At 40.8% G+C, this 21,396-nt stretch overlaps 1 protein-coding gene across 2 annotated transcripts; it reads left to right on the forward strand.

Annotated features, from left to right (window-relative positions):
* The first annotated feature begins 242 nt into the window (after window positions 1-242).
* LOC103384836 (ephrin type-B receptor 2-like) lies at window positions 243-19,861 on the forward strand. 2 transcript variants are annotated; one of them, XM_008318517.3, is made up of 16 exons: window positions 243-516; window positions 6,844-6,908; window positions 7,317-8,001; window positions 8,710-8,865; window positions 9,138-9,467; window positions 9,828-9,952; window positions 10,093-10,255; window positions 10,365-10,473; window positions 10,562-10,629; window positions 10,844-10,969; window positions 11,213-11,460; window positions 12,297-12,512; window positions 12,595-12,744; window positions 13,745-13,938; window positions 14,041-14,196; window positions 14,425-19,861. In XM_008318517.3, the coding sequence occupies exons 1-16, from the start codon at window positions 441-443 to the stop codon at window positions 14,531-14,533; spliced, it is 2,976 nt and encodes a 991-aa protein (XP_008316739.2). In that variant the 5' UTR covers window positions 243-440; the 3' UTR covers window positions 14,534-19,861. The 2 variants fall into 2 exon arrangements, with proteins under 2 accessions (XP_008316739.2, XP_024915396.1); XM_025059628.1 differs by lacking the exon at window positions 243-516 and adding an exon at window positions 4,156-4,448 and having other exon boundaries at window positions 14,425-19,860.
* Window positions 19,862-21,396: the final 1,535 nt, after the last annotated feature.

Consider the following 21,396-nt stretch of genomic DNA (forward strand, 5'->3'; position numbering starts at 1 on the left):
AAGCGATCAGTGACCCGGCACCACGTCAGGGTGGACACTGTCAAAGGACAAGTGGGTTGAACAACTGAAACGGAAACAGAGACGGAACATCGTGTAATATTTATGAGAGCTTTGAATTCATTTATGATCATTTAGAAGTAAGAATCGCGGTGATTCGGTAAACACCGTGTGAAGAATGTATGTATTTTGGCAAATAGTGACGTGAACTTTGGTGGAGAGAGAGAGAGAGAGAGCGTGTTCCGCCCCTTGATTATGGTTTCGTCCAGACTGGTGTGAGCGACAGCTCGTCAGTCCGTTGCCGGTGGAGGCAGTGATGATGATGTTGATGAAGATGATGATGATAGTGAAGACCAAGACAATGTTGTGTCTCAGTGGATGAACCCCCGGTCAATGGTCCTCTGTTGGACCACTTTTGGACTTTAAACAGTGGAGCGGCGGGAATGATGATGACGGTGGTGATGGAGCTGTTCTATTTGATTCTCCTGTGTCTGCTGCCAGCGGTGTGCGCTGTGGAAGGTAAGCCGGCGATCTACAGCTGTAAATGTCCACTGATTCCTCTGCTGATTTATCTGTTCAATATCTCACCGGTGAGCGCGTCTGTCCCTGAATGGAGACAATGGTTTTGTCTCAATATGGTTCAATAAAAACTGTGTCCAACAACAGATCCAACTCTAGTCAATATCTGCTGCTGAGACTTAAAAGACTCAAAATCAGACTTTCACTCTTTGTTTAGCCGTCGACCTCACATAGGAAATGGATGTAGCAAATACAAGACAGGAGAACTGGAGACATTGAGACTTGGACATGACTTGACTCCAGACTAAGGTTTGTCCTGGTGACTTCTGACCTGACTTGACAATTAAAACACAGGTCTTGACTTGAACCCAGGACATGACCTGACGACTTGGTTATTTGGTCAGTGTTGATATACAGTGTAGATTAAATATCTCTGTTATATTAGATTAGAAGACCAAACTTACAGTTAGTTTACTCCTGCTTTTCTTTAATTCAGAGAAAAGTCTTGATTCATATCAGAAGTCCAGGATCAGCTGTCAAAAATCTCATTCAGTTATTATCTCTTGGTTCACAAAATTCAAATTGAAGACGAACTCCTTAATAAAGATTTGAGATCCGACTGCCATTTTCCCCGGTTAGCGCCTCTTGTGGACTGGTTAAAAACTAAAGTAAATTCAGTAGTTAAAAGGGATTTTGAAAGGGGCAAAAATAAATAATGTTTCGGTAAAGTTAGGTTATCAAGTTAATACAGTTAGTACATATATATATAATACAATGTAAAAAGTTATTTTTGTGGTTTGATTTCTGTATCCTGTGACACTTATGACCTGAAGGTTTGGACTTTGTGACTTTATCTACTCTCCTATAAATAACCTACTGTGTTTAGATTCAGATATTTGAAAAATAATTTCATATTAAAGATTGAAATAGTAGAATTTGGTCAAAGTTAAATGTATTAACTCTCTTTTGTTTTCATGTCGGGGTTTATTAACATTCTGAACACATTTCCTACCTGACAAATAGTTGCAACACTAATGAATAATGAACAGGATTGGCTGCTGATGGTCCTCCAGTGGAAGTCAGAGCATACACATCACGTCATCATCCATGTATTGATTTGATGAACACGGCTCTAACAAAAAGAGGCCATGTTTTACACAGACCACTGACACACAGTGTCTGTAATGAGTCTGTCTGATTGTCTCATCTAATTCAAATGTAGTTAAACATTTAACAATTGAATTGACATGTATACTGTGAGTCATGTATGTGGTGGTGTGCCGTCATGTTGTCTGAGAACACAGAACTCATCCATGACAGAGCCAAAGTGACAGGTTTACAGGGAGTGGAGGTGTTGAACCTGGCTGCCTGCAGAGAAACACATCTGGTATTGACCTGTTCACTACATACAGCAAAAGCTTCTGCATATGTCAATATCCACGATGTACTGTATGCTGGTGAAGTGTGAACCTGGTGAAGGTTACAGTACGAGGTTTTCCCCGGTGCTGCTGAGGTTTGCTGAGTCTTGCCAAAAGCAGAGATAAAACGAAAGAGAAAGAAAGGAAAAGTCATTTCAGCACCTTGGTCAGTTCTCTAGTATTTCCATAGTCGGTCTTCAGATATTTTCTTTTTACAATTTCATAGTAATTTGCATTGAACAGCAGTGTTTGAGCTTGTACTTGTCCCAGCTGTGAGGCTTATCTTGACAGGACCATTACCTGAAGTGTCAACATTTTGAAGTAAAATCCATCAGAAACACTGCTGGATGTCAGATGGCATCGAGGTTTAGACTGAAGAGGCTCTTTGACAAACCTCAGAATACCCCGTGAAATGAGCTTTTACTTTTGCTCTCAGACTATATATTAATATTTAACACATTGGAGTCGAAGGATCAGCTCATTGCCATCCACAGCACACGAATGCCCTTTCTACCTCCTTTGATTGCCAGGGTAGTAACCTTGGTGCTCATCTTTCTGGTAAATATGCCCATAGAACATAGAGTGGGTTATGTATAAAATACCAATTTTTTTTTATTGCTTTAATTCGACTTGACTGTTTCTTTGTACAGAACAGTGCCACATATTTGCCACAGTTTCACCTGGTTTAGATCATTCAGGATTAGAGTTAGTTATCTCTACACCTGTAGGCTCAGTCAGTGTGGTGTCAGGTCTTTTCACTGGGCAGATTGTAAATATATTCAGTTCTCTGTTGGGCCATCACTTTATAACATACGTTTTATTGTCCTGGAAATGAAAGTCTATTGTAGTAACTGAGTTAAAGGGCCATGTGTGGACCTTTGACCCCTGTGATGTACGAAGTCTCTTAACTTCCAAACAATTGTCTCAGTCTATCTGCACTCGCAGTTCATTTACACACACACACACACACACACACACAGAGAGAGAGAGAGACAGACTGCAGTTAACCACAGTTTATTGAAGCTTCATGGTGTCTCACAGCCGGGGTTGTATTGCAGATAATTGAAATGTCTGGCAGCAGGCTGTGGTTTATGATATTCATCTGAGACATCTTGACATAAACAGTGATGTGCAGCCTGGAGACTTCTGATCAGAAAAAGACGTAGCCGTAATACCAGTGCTCTAGGAATCTTGAATGATTTCTAGATTCACTTGTATGAGCTGGCTGTTACATGAATCTGCCAGAGGACCTACATTTATTTCCAGTTGTTATTATTTCCAGGGTTGTGATGCAAATTTTGAATCTGGTCGCCAGGGTTGTGATGCAAATTTTGAATCTCTTTATGTTAAGGACACCGAAATGTAAAGTGCAGAAACTCATAATAATGTTATGCAAGGACTGGATGATTGGGCCCAAAATACATGACTTCATACTTCAGGCATTTCATAGTCACTGCGGTCCAGAACCCTTAAATAATAGTATAGACATATATATATATAGAGAGAGAGACACAGAGCATGTGAATGGTGAATGGGTGTGAATGATGTGTGACTAAGATGTGTGTTAATGGGTGTGAATGGCCAGCTGTAGTGTTAATAGTTATGGTTGTCCTTCGACAATAAACCTTGACACATCTCACAAGTTTTTAAAATGTTTTTTTTTTAATAATGTGACACGTCTTATAACCCACATTTACTCTTTTCATTCTTGTAAATGATCTTAAACTAATTCCCCCTCCTCTGACACTTTTCTGTGGAGCTCAGTTGATGAAGTGGGTCAATATATGGTGTTGAAGTGACACACTGATCTTCTTGCCTCTGGGAGCAGTGGTGGAAAACATTGAACTTCACAGCAGCTCATGACCCAGTTCTTCTTCACAGGGCTGCTCCATCATGGTACGGAGCCAGAGCAGTGTCATGTTAGTGGACAGACTGCATCCAGGACAGAGCAACTGGTTGATGGACTGTCTACACTCAGATTTATGTCAAGTTGACATGTCTGTTAATAGGAGGTTTCATTATCAGGGATTTACAGTACGGTGACTATGGCTTTGTTATTGATTCACATTGGACTTAAACGTGATACCAACATTTTTTTTAGTTAGTTAGTAGTTTAGTTTAGTTTTAAATATTAATCACAGGAAATAACTGGGAAGAACAGACATAAACAGAAACAACAGGAAAAAAAACAAACAGACGAAGGCCAAGTGAGGGAGAGACATATATACCAGGGACACCAGGTGAGACGAGGGAGACTAAAGAAGCACAGGACACAGGTGAGCGTGGTGTAACTGATTACCAGGGAAACAGGCAGCAGGAGAAGGCAGGCAGACGTGACAGTGACAGGGTCTGTGAAAAGATACAGTTTTGTATCTTTTTTTTTCTACCTCTCTTTCAAACAGAAAGTTAACCATAATGATAGTTACTTTATCTGATGGAAGGTGCTGGACAGAAGAGAGCAATCACAAAGTTACAGCAGTAATGACCACAATCTCCTGCAGGACTCCAGTTCAGGTATCAGTCCAAAGTTTTACTAACTTTTCTCACAAGTACATATACAAAAACTACAATACTACTATTTTCTGTGCATTACTAAAAACTGTGTTGGTTTTTTATTCTCCAAATTTAATTAAATATAATGAATTTAAGAGAAATTAGCGTTCACACAGACGTGGTGTGTCTTCGTTTTTGCCATTATTTATAAAGTCTTTGAATGTCTTGAAGAACATGTCCACTTTGTTGAGATAGCCATGGAATGGAGTCATGTTTCCTGAGGAGGACGGCAGACTGTGTGAAATTAGACAGGTTGAATGTCCCTCCCTGTATATCCATGTGAATGTGTGTACAAATGACATTTCTAATGTGTTTTAATGGTCCTCCAACAACAGGGACACATTTCTAATGATAACCAACAGAGTCAGAGATCAGAACAAGGTTCAGCCAAGAACTCCACTCCTTCAACATGAAGCAGGTGCTGACGTGTTCTCACAGACCTGTGACATGAAGCAAAATGATTATTTTTTTCGCTGATTTCTCTCCGTGGGTTTAATCCAGCATGGCATAAAGAGCGTGGCACAGCCTACGAGGATTATGTGAGCTGGGCTTAGTTGGGCCGCTCACTCCTCCTCCTCCTTGCCCTACTTTTCATTGATTCATGTAGGAAAAAAAGCAGAACAAGAGGTCTCCTGCTCTCCCTGCACATACGTATATAAATATATATAAATACATCGCACAGATACAGGGACAGATGGAGCCGATGGGAAGTGGAGGGAACAAATGTTGGACAGAGGTGGAGTGCGATCTAAGGAACACCCGTTGGGACACAAGTTCAACGACGTTGCTTGGTTCTACAGCACACATCCGTCGAGAGCATTAAAAGTTTGGCTCTCGGAGCTGAGAGGGTTTTTTTTCAGCCTCTCTTTTCGTTACGTGATTTCCAGGAGAATGCTGGATTCTGTTGCTTTTTGTCAAAGGCAGACAGGAGCTTCTCACGACCAACGTCTAGTCACGAAAGGAGGCCAACTTAAACTGCTGCCCCCCCGCCTCCCACCCCTCAACGCACCTCCCACCCACCACTCTCCAAGCCCACACTGCCCCTGTTCCGTTGCATGCTACAGTTTTCTAACGGCTCAGTCTGCCTGCATTTTTAAATGCACACTACTTCATTATTAACAGATAGATTTTTTTCCAGTGCGTTAAGTGGTTATGATGGTTGACAGATGTACATTAAGGCACGGGCTCCGTGTTGATTCTGTGTTTAAACCGACTGTGCAATCGTATGTCATGGTCATGGATATTCATGTATCACTAATTAGTACATCAGTGAATCAAATTGACCTGTGCCGTCACTGCTAACAGGTTTAACACCAAGGGGGCGCAGAGTGCACAAGTGTTGGGGGTTTGTTTCCAGACTAATGCCACTGCTTATGTGTCCCTTGGCAAGACACTTGACCCCACTTTACTCATCATATAGCCCGGGGGATGCCCTCAGTCTGGTCTAGATAAAAGCGTAAAAGAAAAAAGTGTTGTATCAGTGAGAATGACACAGCTGCTCTAAAGAACGCGAACGAACAAAGAGAAAAATCGTCCTGTTACTATTGATCAATTAATCAACCAGGGAGTTTAAAAAATAGAGATGTCCTTTTCAAAAATGTTTATGCGATTGATTTTTTTTTTTATGTAAAAATTAAAAAAACAAAACATGAGGATGTTCAATACATTTCTTGTAAAAGGAAGACAAACTTGTAAAACCCCAGAGGTGGGAGAAGCGTTGTCACATCTCCAGATCTTGAATTCTCAGTCTCCGTCTCTTCTTCTGCTTCCTTGTTGGACAAATCTGTGAGAATTGCTTGCGGGTCAACAGCCTTGGCCTCTTTATTCCTGTTTAGCCGCGGCTCTGACACCTGGCTCCACACTCCCTCCCGGCTCCTCATTAATTGCTGCTGATACTAACAGGAAGCGAGCAGCCGAAAAAATGGGCCAATTGGATTCAACAGTCAGCGCCTGAGCGCCGGCCTGACACCGAAGTGAAGCAGGATACTGACTTTAATAAAGGTTGATTACAAATTAAACATAAATCTCGGGGTCTCCTCCTTTTTGTGCATTCTGTGCTTTTGTTCTAAATGTTATTAACTTTTGGTCCGTTCAGAAATGAAGAAAATGAATCAGTAAAGGTTTTAATTCTAAATGAAATCTAATTTGATTTTTGACATTCATTTCAAGCATCTGGGAGCCATGAAAATGTGCTGCTGCCTGTCTTGCTCATTGATAAAAAAATATGCCCACTGACTCTTTTACCTGTTAACCTCTACATCTCATTCTCATCCACTGGGGTTTATGCTTGTTGTTTAGTAGTTTTTTAGGGTAAATACGTCCTTGTTTCTCTGACTTGTCTTCTTGTCTTGTGCAGAAATCCTGATGGACTCAACAACAGCAACAGCAGAACTGGGTTGGACCATCCACCCGTCACAGGGGGTAAGTGGAACAAAGACACGGATCTGTGAATAAAACATGCAGGCGTACTGATGTACAGAGACACGGTGACAGCAACCTGTGTATACATTTTTAATGTACTGACGGAAAACAAGATAAAACAATTTGTTGTCGCCAGAAGTACCTCAACCTAAAGGGCGTTGTTCTTCAGAGTCATACTGCCGTCTGTTTTTTTATAACTACATCTGTCCTCTCTGTCTGTCCCAGGGATGCAATGTCTCAGTGAATCTTGTCAATTCAGTTCAAACAAACAACAGAGATTAACTGTGTGACACCACAACAAAGGTCACAGTGGCTTCATAAACAAGTTTCACAGGAGTACTGTTGGACTTCTTCTTCTACTGAGTACTGAGTACTTATTCCAGTTCTTGTGCCTTCTCTGTCTTTCAGTGGGAAGAAGTCAGCGGCTACGATGAAAACATGAACACCATCCGTACGTACCAGGTGTGCAACGTCTTTGACAGCAGCCAGAACAACTGGGTTCGGACCAAGTACATCCACCGACGGGGCGCCCAGCGCATCCATGTCCAGATGAAGTTCTCAGTGCGGGACTGCGGTTCTATACCCAATGTCCCCGGCTCCTGCAAAGAGACATTCAACTTGTTCTACTATGAGTCGGACTCGGACACAGTTACCAAATTGTCTCCGGTGTGGATGGAGAACCCTTGGGTGAAAGTGGACACGATAGCGGCCGATGAGAGCTTCTCTCAGGTGGATCTTGGCGGTCGCATCATGAAGATCAACAGTGAGGTGCGCAGCTTCGGACCCGTTTCGCGCAATGGCTTTTACCTGGCCTTCCAGGATTATGGCGCATGCATGTCCCTCATAGCTGTTAGAGTCTTCTACAGAAAATGTCCTCAGGTGGTCCAGAACGGAGCTCTCTTTCCCGAGACTCTGTCTGGAGCAGAGAGCACCTCGCTGGTCGCGGCCAGAGGGGTGTGTGTTCCCAATGCAGAGGAGGTGGATGTTCCAATCAAGCTGTACTGTAATGGTGACGGAGAGTGGATGGTTCCGATCGGGCGCTGTGTCTGCAGGGCTGGGTATGAAGCAGTGGACAATGGAACGGTCTGCAGAGGTGAGAACCTGTCCCTGCTGTATGATGTCTGTAGTAATATTATATGGTGGTTCCATTACAGTTCTGTAGAGTAGCTGTTATTGCTGGTTCCATGGAGTTATCATGTCTGCCTTACATGCAGAAGGTCGTGGGTTCAAGCCCCAGAGGAACCATATACTTAATGGCGCCTCTTGGTGGCAATAAAGACTCACACTGTGAATTTCTCTGTTGTAGGATGAATAATGGACTTAATAAATACAATATTATATAAATATAATATGAGACAGTAATTTAAAATACTGTACATGGTTTTGCCTGTGGTCTGTGGTGACTGATATATGGAGTGTATTAGACACCAATTCAGGACATTATTGTGACTCACTGATAGCTGGCATCTGTGGAGTTACTTCATTTAGCGTTCCCAACTACTTATTTTTATCTTGTGTATTCATAGCTTTGTGGTTGGTTTTTTTTAAACTTGATGGACAGCAAACCTGACAGCATCGGAAAGATTCGCAGAATGTGTCACTTCTCTGTACTGACCTTTAGAAGATGCAGACACGGGGATGGCAGGAGCAGGGGGTTACTGTGGTTGTAGGGATGGAGAGCCACAGACTCAGAGCCTTGTTTGACACCGTCCTGTTTGTTTTATGATTTTATCACGTTTCCTAATTGGATTCTGTCCGTCGCTCTGTTATTCTGTTATCTGATCTATACCCACTCTCCCAGCCTGTATATCAGGCTTCTTCAAAGCTGCACAGGGACAACACCAATGTCTACAGTGTCCCGTCAACAGTCGAACTATAAACGAGGGGTCAACCAACTGCGTCTGCCGCAGCAAATTCTACCGCTCGGACTCTGACCCTCCACAAATGCCCTGCACAAGTAGGTTTGAAAACTTGTGAGACCATGTTTCCAAAATGAACCGAGATTATGCTTTGTATTGAAATTAATTTGCAAAACAACATTAACTTGCTAATGGTAATAATAAAAAGTGGTTAAAAAAAGTTTTTTTTCCTGCAGCTGACAAGTTATATAAGGTTCTTACATGCATTTGCAGAAATTCCTAAAAAGAGATTTGAAATTACAAAAATATTAGGATTCTGTTTCCATTAAAATGTATTTCTTCTTATTCTCCTTTTCCCTTTTTCTTTTAGCCGTGCCCTCCGCTCCTCAGAATGTCATCTCCATTGTGAATGAAACCTCTCTCCGATTAGAGTGGAGCCCTCCTCAGGAGTCTGGTGGTCGAGAAGATGTTGTGTACAACGTTATTTGTAAAAGCTGTGGCAGCAGTGGCTGCACTCGTTGCGGAGACAACGTGCAGTTTGCGCCACGTCAGCTGGGAGTCACCGACACGCGTGTCCACATCACAGACCTACTGGCTCATACGCAGTACACATTTGAAATTCAAGCTGTCAATGGTGTGTCGGACCAGAGTCCCTACTCACCTCACTACACATCAGTCAACATCACCACCAACCAGGCGGGTGAGACTAACTCAAAGATGTACATCAGAAAACATATTTAATGGGCACTTGGTGTTTTACTACGCCCAAGGTGGTCACAACTGTAACGTTCAGGTGTCAGGTGGGATTCGTACCACTGCACTCTACCACGCCTGCTGCTTGAACAAAGGGTAAAAAAAAAAATACAAATCAGGGAATTCCATTACTTTAGCACAATTGTATAAAATATTAAAATTGAAATTCATTGTCTTTGTGTGTCCACCTGCAGTAGCCTTGTGCCCTCCTAAAGGGGGATCACCCCCCACTTTGAGAACCTCCAGTATTCTGTAGGCTCAGATGTGTGGAGACTCTAACCCTAACATCCTCGTCCTTTGTTCTCAGTACCGTCAGCAGTCTCCATCATGCACCAAGTCAGTAGAACCCCTAACAGCATCACCCTGTCCTGGTCTCAGCCCCACCAGCCAAATGGAGTGATCCTGGACTATGAACTGCAGTACTATGAGAAGGTACTGATGATACAGACCTTAACATACTTAATCTCACACAGCTTTAGTAACTTATTTGCTGTTTAGTAGTTTAATATTCGCAGCAACATTTTCTGTCCGACTATTTCTGCTTCTAAACTTTGTGATGCCTGTGTTTTTAGAACCAGGCAGAATGGAACTCTTCTCTAACCAGAAGTCAGACAAACACAGCAGTCATACAGAATCTGAAGCCTGGAACCATCTACGTCTTCCAGGTTCGGGCTCGGACTGTTGCTGGATTTGGACGCTTCAGTGGGAAAATGCACTTTCAGACAATGACAGAAGGTAATGTTGACGATCCTGTTCACTGGCCAACTGAACGTCAAGGCACAGTGACTTTTGGACTCAAAAATACTGACACAATGGAGTTGACTTTTTTGATATTCCCCCACAGAAGAATACAACTCCAGTCTCCAGGAGAAGCTCCCTCTAATTATTGGCTCTGCTGCTGCAGGAGGAGTCCTAATCATTGCCATCACCCTGGTCATCACTTTGTGCTACAGGTGGGTCAGGAATGGTGCATCACTGTAACACTGTTTGGTCTACTCTTAACTTAAACTAATGTTCATAATCATCTTTAAATATCCTCAGCAGGAGGCGCTCCAACAGACCAGAATCAGAATACACAGATAAACTGCAGCATTACACCAGTGGCCACAGTAAGTCCGTCTGTACGACATGTCGTTATAGCCACACAGAAAAGGTTCACAGTATCTGAAAACCATTCATGTCTTCAGTAAAAACCTTTGAAAAAAACCCAACCTAGTTACTCTAATGTGAGTGTGAACTATGTTCAATTCTGTATAGACGTTTGTCCTTCAAGTGGTGTTTTCCAGAGCTGGTCTTGTCTTTGTCTTTGTCTTCTCTCTGTAGAAGTGGCACCTGGAATGAAGATCTACATTGACCCTTTCACATACGAAGACCCCAATGAGGCAGTCAGAGAGTTTACCAAGGAGATCGACATTTCCTGTGTTAAGATTGAGCAAGTGATAGGAGCCGGTGAGCCGAGCTTTACCTCAAACATTGGTTTAATGAATGGCTACATTATGGAAATGTCGTTGTTTCTTCTTTATATCTAATGGGAAAAACAATAAATTCAGTATAATCTAACTAGCTGAAGTCAGAAGGGAAGGATTAATATAGAAAATGTTTAAAAAAATAATCATATGAATACGGTTAAGATAAATATATTACATTTTAAATTCTTTAACTTAATAAAGAATCATGTTTACCCTGTTTCAGGTGAGTTTGGGGAGGTGTGCAGTGGAAATCTGCGTCTGCCTGGAAAGAGAGAAATCCTGGTGGCCATAAAGACACTGAAGTCCGGCTACACTGATCGTCAGAGGAGGGACTTCCTCAGTGAGGCGTCCATCATGGGCCAGTTTGACCATCCCAACATCATCCGTTTGGAGGGAGTGGTGACCAAGAGCAGCCCTGCAATGATCATCACAGAGTTCATGGAAAACGGATCCCTGGACTCCTTCCTCAGGGTAATGAAGTCAAACTGATCATTTTTGTGGAATCTATAGTGAAAACATTTTTCTATTGAAAAATGGTGTGAAACCTTGGGGCAGGAGAAAAGTTACATCTCACACATGAGTGGGAGTTTATCAGCTGTGCGTTATCTGGCAGCATCTGGCAGCAGTTTTATATATATATATATATATTAAAAAGTAAATGGGCCAGATGGTTTTGGAAGGTTTGAGCAAGTGAACCAACCTTTGATTGACACTAATGTCAAGGTAAAAAAAGACATTTGTTTTCTAGCTCTTAAAAGCATGTCAAAATGTAAAAAACATAAATGTGAAAAATAAATAAATAAGTGAAGACTAAGACACACGCTGGCACTCAGGTGCAAACGAATGCATTTGCTCTTTACGACACAGGGGAGCTGTAAAAGAAAATTACAACTGTGTCAGTAAACACAGCGGCAGAGAAATGTTGCTGCATTGTGTGAAGGGCTTTGTTTGTGCAGAGTGTAAAATGTGCTGCCACCTGGTCACACTTGGAGTTTGCCAGAATATATGGAACTTGCTCTGGCAGTTTGTTTTTTATTCTAACTATAATTACTGCGAGTGGGTCACAGATTATCATTACGGCGCTTGCACACATTGCATCTTTAAAATCTCATTTTAGTGCGAAATGCATCTCAGTAATGATACGGTCGTTTCTAGTCAAATGAATGGAATGATAAACAAAGTACCGTAAAACAACTTACAGTTTTGCTTAGATCAGCTAATAATAACAAGTGGAACAGGTTAGGTTTAATCATTCGCTCTGGTCCACTATCTGCAGTAATTACTGTTCTTTTATTTTCTTGTTGAAGCAAAACGATGGCCAGTTCACAGTGATCCAGTTGGTGGGGATGCTGCGAGGGATAGCTGCCGGAGTGAAATACCTGAGTGACATGAACTACGTCCACAGAGATCTGGCAGCCAGGAACATCCTGGTCAACAGCAACCTGGTGTGCAAAGTGTCCGACTTTGGCCTGTCGCGATTTCTGGAGGACGATACGTCAGACCCCACCTACACCAGTGCCCTGGTGAGACTCCATCAGTGTTTGGTCTCACCATGAGGAACCTTAGGTGGAGAACAGTTGTCATTTTTAATTCTTCTATCTCCAGGGAGGAAAGATTCCCATTCGGTGGACAGCTCCAGAGGCCATCCAGTACAGGAAGTTCACTTCTGCCAGCGACTGCTGGAGCTACGGCATTGTCATGTGGGAGGTGATGTCCTACGGAGAGAGGCCGTACTGGGACATGAACAACCAAGATGTGAGTGAAACACTGCTTCACAGCCAGGGTGGACTCTAAAGCCTAAGATAGTTGTTACAAACACATGGTATGGATGCATGAATTTGTAATATAACATTATTAAATTCTTAACATGTCCATAAACACATTAGAACATGATTTTATGTAACTTCAACTGATAACATTAAAATACAAAAGATTACAGAAAACTGTTGTAAAAATATAAAACCTCATTTTATCTTGATATGGAACGTGATATAGTACATACAATTGTTACATATAAACCCAGACCTTGTGCCATGTTTGGTATAAACATATTTTATTAGATTGCATTCAATAAAACACAGGGTCATAATTCTTTTTATTTCAAACGTTCAAAGTAAACTAATTTTGTTTACTGATAAAAATGCCACAATCATCATCAACAGGGTAATAATGCATACAAACTATTTTAATGGACCAGTTTACTATAAATATATTTGAAAAAAAATTTAAATTATATTTCTTAACCCTCCTCCTCAGGAGGTCCAGTGTTTAGGATCACTGAATTAGATAGAAAAGAAAATGAGAGGAAAAATAGACATTAACTTAAAAAAAATGAAATAAATAACATTATTTAAAAAGGTTACTGTTCATATGAAGTGCCTTGATAGAACGTATCATAAAAATCCATACTTGTGCAGAAGTGTCTAAAATAGTAGAGCTGCTGTAAATGGAGACACTGCCTGTCCAGGTTAGTTTAGAGGAGGTGATGGAAGCAGGGGAAAGTACTAGCCTAGTTCTGTCACAAATCATACACTTTACCCTTCAGCTGTTCCACAGCAGCTTCTCTACAAAATGTGACTCTACGTTTACTTACTACAGTATGTTCACCTGCCTCAGACGTATGGATGGGGCAACTGAATAACAGAGAAATCAAGTATTTTTTATAGATATTTCTTCTGTTGAAGTACTACTGTATTTATTAAAGTTGCTGCACTTAAATCATCTTCCTGTCTTTTCAACGTATCGTTTTTGACAGGTTATTAATGTGATAGATCAGGACTACAGGTTACCCCCTCCTATGGACTGTCCTGCTGTGCTGCACCAGCTCATGCTGGACTGTTGGCAGAAGGATCGAGGCAGTCGACCCAAATTCAGTCAGATCGTCAGCACCTTTGACAAAATGATCCGCAACCCCACCAGCCTCAAGGCCATGACGCCCAGGTCTTCCAGGTGCGACAGACGGGTTGTCTGATGAATCATCTGAGCTGCTTTATGACGGACACTAACGACATTCTCACTTCTTCTGCTCCTTTGTCTCCCAATGTCCACCAGTGTCCACTTACCTCTGCTTGATCGCAACACTCCAGACTTCTCCTCCTTCAGCGCGGTGGACGATTGGCTGGAAGCCATCAAGATGGGCCAGTACAAGGAGTACTTTGCCACCGAAGGCTTCACCAGTTTTGATTTGGTGTCTCAAATGACCATTGAGTATGTGGAACCTGACTGGAATATATATGGTTACCTACTTTTGTTTGTTTCTTGTTTTCTTCAGTTGCTCTAGTGAGGTTTTTACTCTACAGTTGGAAACATACTGTATTTGGGTAATGGTGTGGGAGGATGTGGAAAGGTCCTGAATGAAAGTACTACTGTGGTGGGACTCTCTGTTTACTTGTTTAGTAATGCTGAGGTAAAGTATTCATTTATTTTTCTTTGTAGTGACATTCACCGTGTGGGAGTGACGTTAGCTGGACATCAGAAAAAGATCCTGAACAGCATCCAGTGCATGAGAGCCCAGATGAACCAGATCACTTCAGTGGAGGTTTGAACCCGCTAACTCTTCAATGACCAACACAAGCTGAAGACAGGATGGACGTGAATCCATCCTCTGACTCACCTACAGTCACCTCCTTCCATACATGCTTGAAGATACAGTACATTCATCTGCAGCAGTTGTTTTCCTGTTGTCGTCGCAGTGAAAAGTCCAAGCTGCTGTCACTTTAGAGATGGGATGTTTACTTCAGCCCACACTCTCCATACACCTCTGGCCACGTTACCTTTCATTGGTCACTTTGTTGTTTTAGTTCTGTCTTCCTCATAGTAACAAATCAAAGTGATGGCCACAAAAACAATTACACATTTAGGTAGAAAAAAAAAACTATACAGAGAAAGATGAATAACAATAACAGCTGGGCAGATCTAACAAATACAGGGTAACACCTCATAAACAAAGATTTAACAGGTGATTACCATGACTGTTCTGTTTACAATAGACACTGTTATTACTATGCGATTGAATTTTCTGGTCTATGTTAACTTGAGGTAACAAACGATGTGTGTGATTGGTCGACTCACGACTTAAGTACTAAAAATTGTCTCACTACATCTACGCCCTAAAACGTTCCACTAACAGAGTCATTAAACCATACTGAACTCATGATGGATCAGAATCTGTTGTATTCAGGATATGCAGTGATGGTCAGTCATTACTGAACAGAGACAAATATGTTGTCCAGTTCAGACGCTTCGCTGGATTCACTGAGGAACTCAATACTGAGGAGTCAAGAAGGACTTAAACACTTGGGCCCCCTGGTGGTGGTCTTGAGTGATAGACTCTACTGCTTGGTCCCAGTCCTTGGCAGCAGTAAGGCCCTCACATTGGGCTGGCCCAGTACTGGAGTACTGTGTATGTGTCCTGGCAGAGAGAATGGAAGAAGGACATGAGGGTCCTCAGAACAGTGGGACAGGAGGCCTTATACCAAATATTCTTTTTCTCAACAACGGGGTGAGTCATTCTTTCTTCCAGAACTTTGTTCTTTATATGAGCGAGGACTGTGATTCTGTACATCGCCTCATGCTTTAAGACGACTGACTTCCAATGCAGTGGCAGCCCGATGTCTTCTGCCATTGTTGTGTTTACTTTGTCACACAACAAATGTGACTCCTGTGTGAATGGAAACTTCAAACATTGCCATAACATCGACTGCTGTAAACACATTTTTAAAAAGTGTTGGTTAACAGATTTGTTTTCAAAGTAGATTAAAAAAAACATGACGTCCGGCTATTGTGGCAGGAAGAGCTTTCTTTAAAAAAAGGTAATCACTATTTTAATCCTGAAGGCATCATACTGTAGTTGTACCTGCACTGTCACACTGGATTCACAATGTATGAATTTTCCAATGTAAAAAGATTATTGAAATGAACAGTTCTGTCTTCCTCTTACAGCCCGCTGCTGTCGGCCCACAGGTAGCGTCACAGTTTCAGAATAGAGGGCCAAAAACTACAGTATCATTGACTGAACCAGAGACGCCACATTCACTATTGGGTCTCGATTCACAGACACTTATTCTGTGGGACTGAAACTCCTTCAACCTATTCACAAGCAGGTCTCCAGGGCTTGTGTTGTGTACTATTGAAGTACAGTATATGCTCTTAAAGTAAAAAAAGTACTTTCTGTTACATGATTTTTAATGTTGCAAAAGTTACACACTGTATAATAACAATAATGTCACACTCCTTGTATCATTATTTAAATTTTTTAACTAAATGTTCTCAAATTGATGTCATTACACTGACCAATTGTTAAGGTAAAAATATAAGAAAAAATGATGCAGAATTCATAAAAGTTGGACTATATTGGCTGTATGGAATGGCTTTAAGATGACAAACAAAAACCAACAAATGAGAGCGTTATTAATTCAGATTACTGCCTAGATATGTTTACATTAAAAGAGAGTCAATTCTCATTTCCCAGCAAAAAGTTTTGAGATTCTGTGCCTGTTTGAACACCTAAAGATGTGATGTAAGGAAAAGTATGTCCTAAAAATCTAGGCTTCAATAAGAATTCAATAATAGCCGTCTTCCAACTCTTCTGATGTCATTTGTGTTTGCTTCAATGCTCCGGACATGGAAAGTTTTGAGTAATGGAGTGTAAATCGTGTAAACAAATTATAGTGAGCAGAAGCTATTTATGACATACGAGGAAGGAGCTGACCCTAAGGAAAATTGGTAAAATAATTAAAAAAATAACAAATTACATGCTTGGTTGCTCCTGCCTCTGTTGGCAGGATAATGTAATTAGACTTATAAAACCCCACACACTGTATGGTCACGGTTATGACAGGATTGTGTAATTGTTTTAGTTCAGGTTGTGATTTGTTTTCATCCCACTCATAATTCCCACGGTTTAAAGAGCTGTAAAAACAGGCAGATTAATGATTTCAATTTCTAACAGCAGTAAATGCTGTTGTTCTTCATTTTTAGGACAGTGATTCGGCAGAACAGAAAGTTCTTGACCTTCAAGACTCATGTTTATTCTCTGGGCATTTCTCGGGGTCACACAGGTTTTGTGCAGTGAAGCACAGATCTTGTGTCTGCTACAATCACGTCTCACTGTTCACTTTCACTTCACGGTTACCAGTGACTCAGCTGAGGTGACATGTCAAATTTAACAAGCCAGTTAGGGTTCTCTGAGACCACAAACTCCTCCATTTGGGTTGTTTTTACACAGTCACTTAAGGTAAATTTGTCTCTTTTTTAATATCGCAATTAATATCACAATAACAATAATAACGAAATAGGACTTGACATTGTGACACAGCACACCACTGCACACAAAGAAATGTGAGCTCTGCATTCTACCAAGCAGTAAAAGTGAGCAGGGGGCAGCTTAAAGGGAACTTTGGGAGCAGTGTGTGGGGACGGTGCCATGCTCAGCCCAACACCTCAGTGGTAACTCAGCAGCTGAAGGACTCAAACCTGAAACCTTCCCAACCCAAGTCTGCTTCCTTAACCAGCAAGCCATATTTCACAGTACAGTGTATGGAACATGACTGCACACCTTCATTTATGCATTCATTTATGTGACATCTAGTATTATGACAATTGACAAAAATAATATTTTTTCCATACTTTTACAGTACAAAGCACAGATTTGACATGTTTGCCATAAATGTACTGTATGTAAATGTGTGTCATGTGAGCTCAAAAAGAAAATGCACATTTTCAATTTTGTAAATTGTTACATGAACTGTCATGAAACTGTCCACCACAGATTTCTTTTTCCTGATTCCTGAATTTGTTTATTTGATTTGATTGAGTTTTTTGTCATTCAAACCCACGTGTAGTTTCATAGACCACCTTATCTCAAAAAAACAAAACAAAACAAAAAAAAAACTGCAAATGTTTCTGCACAATGAGTATATATGTTCTGCTTGTTGTCATATAGACTACAATCACACCTTGCTCAACAGGTTTTTAGGGTGCCAGTCTCAAAGATAAATGTGCTTCTATAGCTGTCCCAACAAGTTTTGTTTTAGCTTAGCTATTCGTGGTATCTGTGCTTCAGACATTTTTCAGTTTTTTTGTTTTTGCCACACATCCTGTAACGCCTGTCTTTCATGTTCAACAGATACAAAGACACTGAACTGCACTGTATTGTTATATCCACGCTATGCACATATGACAACTGTGACACATGGGGCCCAGCTGGCATACTCTGACAATACGTGTGCTCTACAGCACTGCTGTGCTTTAAAAAAAATGTTTGTTGAGGAAACACTCAAATTTCCAGCCATAACTGTCCATTTTGACTAATCCTAGTTAGGAACCTCAAGTTTAAACGTGTTAAAGAAGCTGAAGAATATTTGAAAAGTCTCAATAGCGCCCTCAGTGGGTGGTCATGAATGTCTATAAATATAAAAATAGGATAAACTGAATTGCACTAAAAACCAATGTTAATTATTTATTACTATTATGGATATTTGTGATTTGCTATCTTTTGTAAAATTACAACATTAAAAGCTGTAAGGAAGTCTATCAATTGAAAATACAGATTTCTTGTTCCATATGTAACATCGTCTGCAGTGACAAATTAGTTTGACCTAGATAGTGTGTGGATGTGGGCCACATCTGGCGGCGCTGCAATGCATCTGGTTTTCATCTGGCCCACGTGTAAAATGTAGGTCTTTTTTGGCACATTTGTTTTTTATGATAAGGTTTAATCTGTATTTCCCATGAAATGCCCTATTTACAACTGCTGGTTTGTTCAGGTTCCAGCTAGCTGTTAGCTAGTGTATGTTTGTAGTGTCATTCACTATCATAAACCTTCACTAAAACATGGAAATCCAAGTGTTTTAAAAAGTGTTTTATGTGTTTTAACTACACTCTGTCAGCTGCGTTTGGTCTAACTGCTAATGCTAATGCTTTGTAACTGTTTTTTAACTACTTACACAAGAAGTGCAAAGAAGGGAATTTAATAATTATTTTTAGAAAACAGTTTTGGTCAGATAACACCTGCAGACATTACAAAAAAATTAATTAGCTGAGAGGGAACAAAATGGAAAAATGTACTAATATTGTAGAGATAACAGATCAATAAGTCAAAAACAGATGAAAAAAAATTAAATAAAATGTTTAATTAAATCTAATGAGAACTGGATGTATAATCTGTCGACCACATACAACCTGTTTAAATTGACAGGCTGTTTTTTTTAGGATAGGTTTTAACACGTCACCAGTAAGTGTTTGAAAAAATGCACAGTAAATACGCCAAAGGTTTGTTGCGATAGTTGAAAAATCTGTGATAAATTTCCATAAGTCTTTGTCCTTTGTTTTGAACTGATGAAGCTGCATGGAGTGACTGTGAAAAGCTTAGACACAGCCCGAATATGCTGTTTACTTTCATTTCCACCCATTGACATTTAGAAGCAAACTTTGTGAATGTTAAAAGTTAACACAAGTATGAACATGTCTGATATCAAAGTGAATAGAGTGTGCAGTGTCAAATTGCCAATTTTGTTTTTGTTTTCCTCCTGTGATGATCTTCCAGAAACCAATATTTCAGCTTCATGCACCACCACCTGCTTTCTATATGCACTATGTGTGTCTTCCTTGATGTACAACCTAATATTATCCTAAATGTAGAGATGTTTTAAAATGAATTTTTTTGGGCCAAAGCACATGGGACATACACTCCAGACACCTGCATCTGAACACACCTGTCTTTTTGATCCTTTCCACTGTGATCTCACTGACAACTTGTTTTGGTTCTATATCTTCTTTTTCTTTTTTTTCTGTAAAAATGTATTATATATTGTGATGACTTGTGAATTAGTTATTTGTAATACTGTTACTACTTTATTTTGTACAAACAAACAAAAAGAAAAAACAAAATAAAGAAATACATACAAGGTAAAGCAAAATGAACATGAATCTCTTGGATTAGATTGCTCCTGCATGTGTGTGTATTTCTGTGTGTATTCTTGGTATAGCTGTAGTTGTGGGGAAACCTCCTGTCCTTTTATATATATATATATATATATATATATAGCAGCTCTAGCAGCTCCCCGCTGGGTGAGAGGGCATATTGAGGTTCGAGATTTATTTGGAGTCAAGGCCAAGATTAAGATGATGTGCATGTGCAGTAGTCAGGAACAGGACAAAGGACTAGAGCAGGATACCCAAAGTGTGGGGGCGTGTGAGCTGCCACTTGGGGGTACACAAGATAAAAAATGTGGTAGTGGTTTGGAAGGTTTTTAAGTGGGACTTTCCACACAATAAAGACATGGAAATAAATATTTCATTTGTAAAATAAAACATCCACGGTCTAAAAAGTGATTTACTGGTTTTACTCAAAGCTAGAGAAGCCAGATTGAGATGGTTTGGACATGTGCGGAGGAGGGACAGTGGATACATTGGTAGAAGAATGTTAGAGATGGAGCTACCAGGTAGGAGAAAGAGAGGAAGGCCAAAGAGGAGATATATGGATGCAGTGAGAGAGGACATGCAGATAGTTGGAGTCAGAGTAGAAGATGCAGAGAACAGGGAGAGATGGAAATCAATGATTCGCTGTGGTAACCCCTGAAAAAGGGACAAAGCCGAAAGGAAAAGAAGAAAACTCTTCACCACAGACAAAGTCTCTATCACTGATCGGCAGAAAACAACATTTTGTGCACGGCAGCAGTAGAAACATTTTTTTTGTACTGTGTGGATTAAATATTCAAAAAATAATCAAGGTCTTTAGTTGAAGAGGTCCTGCTCCATCTACACTCAGCAGGCTTTCTATGCTGTGGGCTCTGTCGGCTGTATCTATCTGAATGTCATACATTAAGACAAAGTAAGGAGGGAAATTCATCCTCAAACCTCTTCTATATGAGTCTTCTTTAAGGTAATGTAAAGTTGTTGCTAAGCCAAATGTTAGAGCAGTAAACTACAGACAGTAGATTCACATTTTCAGCAGTTTGTACTGCGGACAGTGCAGTTGCTCTGTTTCATTAGACAACAAATGAAGCTTGAAGGGATGTCACTGCTAATCTGCACAGACAAACCAACACAAACATGTCTTCTGATTTCTTTGTTTATATTAACCCCTGTGTTAATCCTCTCCCCGTCACAGCCCCCTCTCTCCATCCTCCCTCCTCTCTTGATTTGCTCCTCCCCTCTGTCTCCACAAAGCCAGCAGGCTGCTGTTTGATCCTGGCTGCTTTGAACGTGATCATCCTGGAATCGGCGCTTCCTTGATGTTCGATGGCTTTTAAAGTCAGTCATATTTTGCGCGCAGGGACCATGAAGCGATGCAAGTGCCACGCTGAACCAACGTCGCTTAACCATTCCTCGTCTTTACCTGCCAGGGATTTCTCAGCATCTGTATGTACATGTCCCTGACCTCCCCTCTAACCACCTGTCAAAACC

This window comes from Cynoglossus semilaevis, chromosome 10 (genome assembly GCF_000523025.1).
Source record: "Cynoglossus semilaevis isolate Cse_v1.0 chromosome 10, Cse_v1.0, whole genome shotgun sequence".
Classification (NCBI taxonomy): domain Eukaryota; kingdom Metazoa; phylum Chordata; class Actinopteri; order Pleuronectiformes; family Cynoglossidae; genus Cynoglossus; species Cynoglossus semilaevis.

Excerpts from the sequence above, each read along its gene's own strand:
- LOC103384836 (XM_008318517.3), top strand. The coding sequence starts at position 441 with ATGATGATGACGGTGGTGATGGAGCTGTTCTATTTGATTCTCCTGTGT. Across the intron at positions 9,953-10,092 it reads AACTGCAGTACTATGAGAAG|AACCAGGCAGAATGGAACTC; the intron begins GTACTGATGATA and ends CTGTGTTTTTAG. Across the intron at positions 10,474-10,561 it reads GTCATCACTTTGTGCTACAG|CAGGAGGCGCTCCAACAGAC; the intron begins GTGGGTCAGGAA and ends AAATATCCTCAG.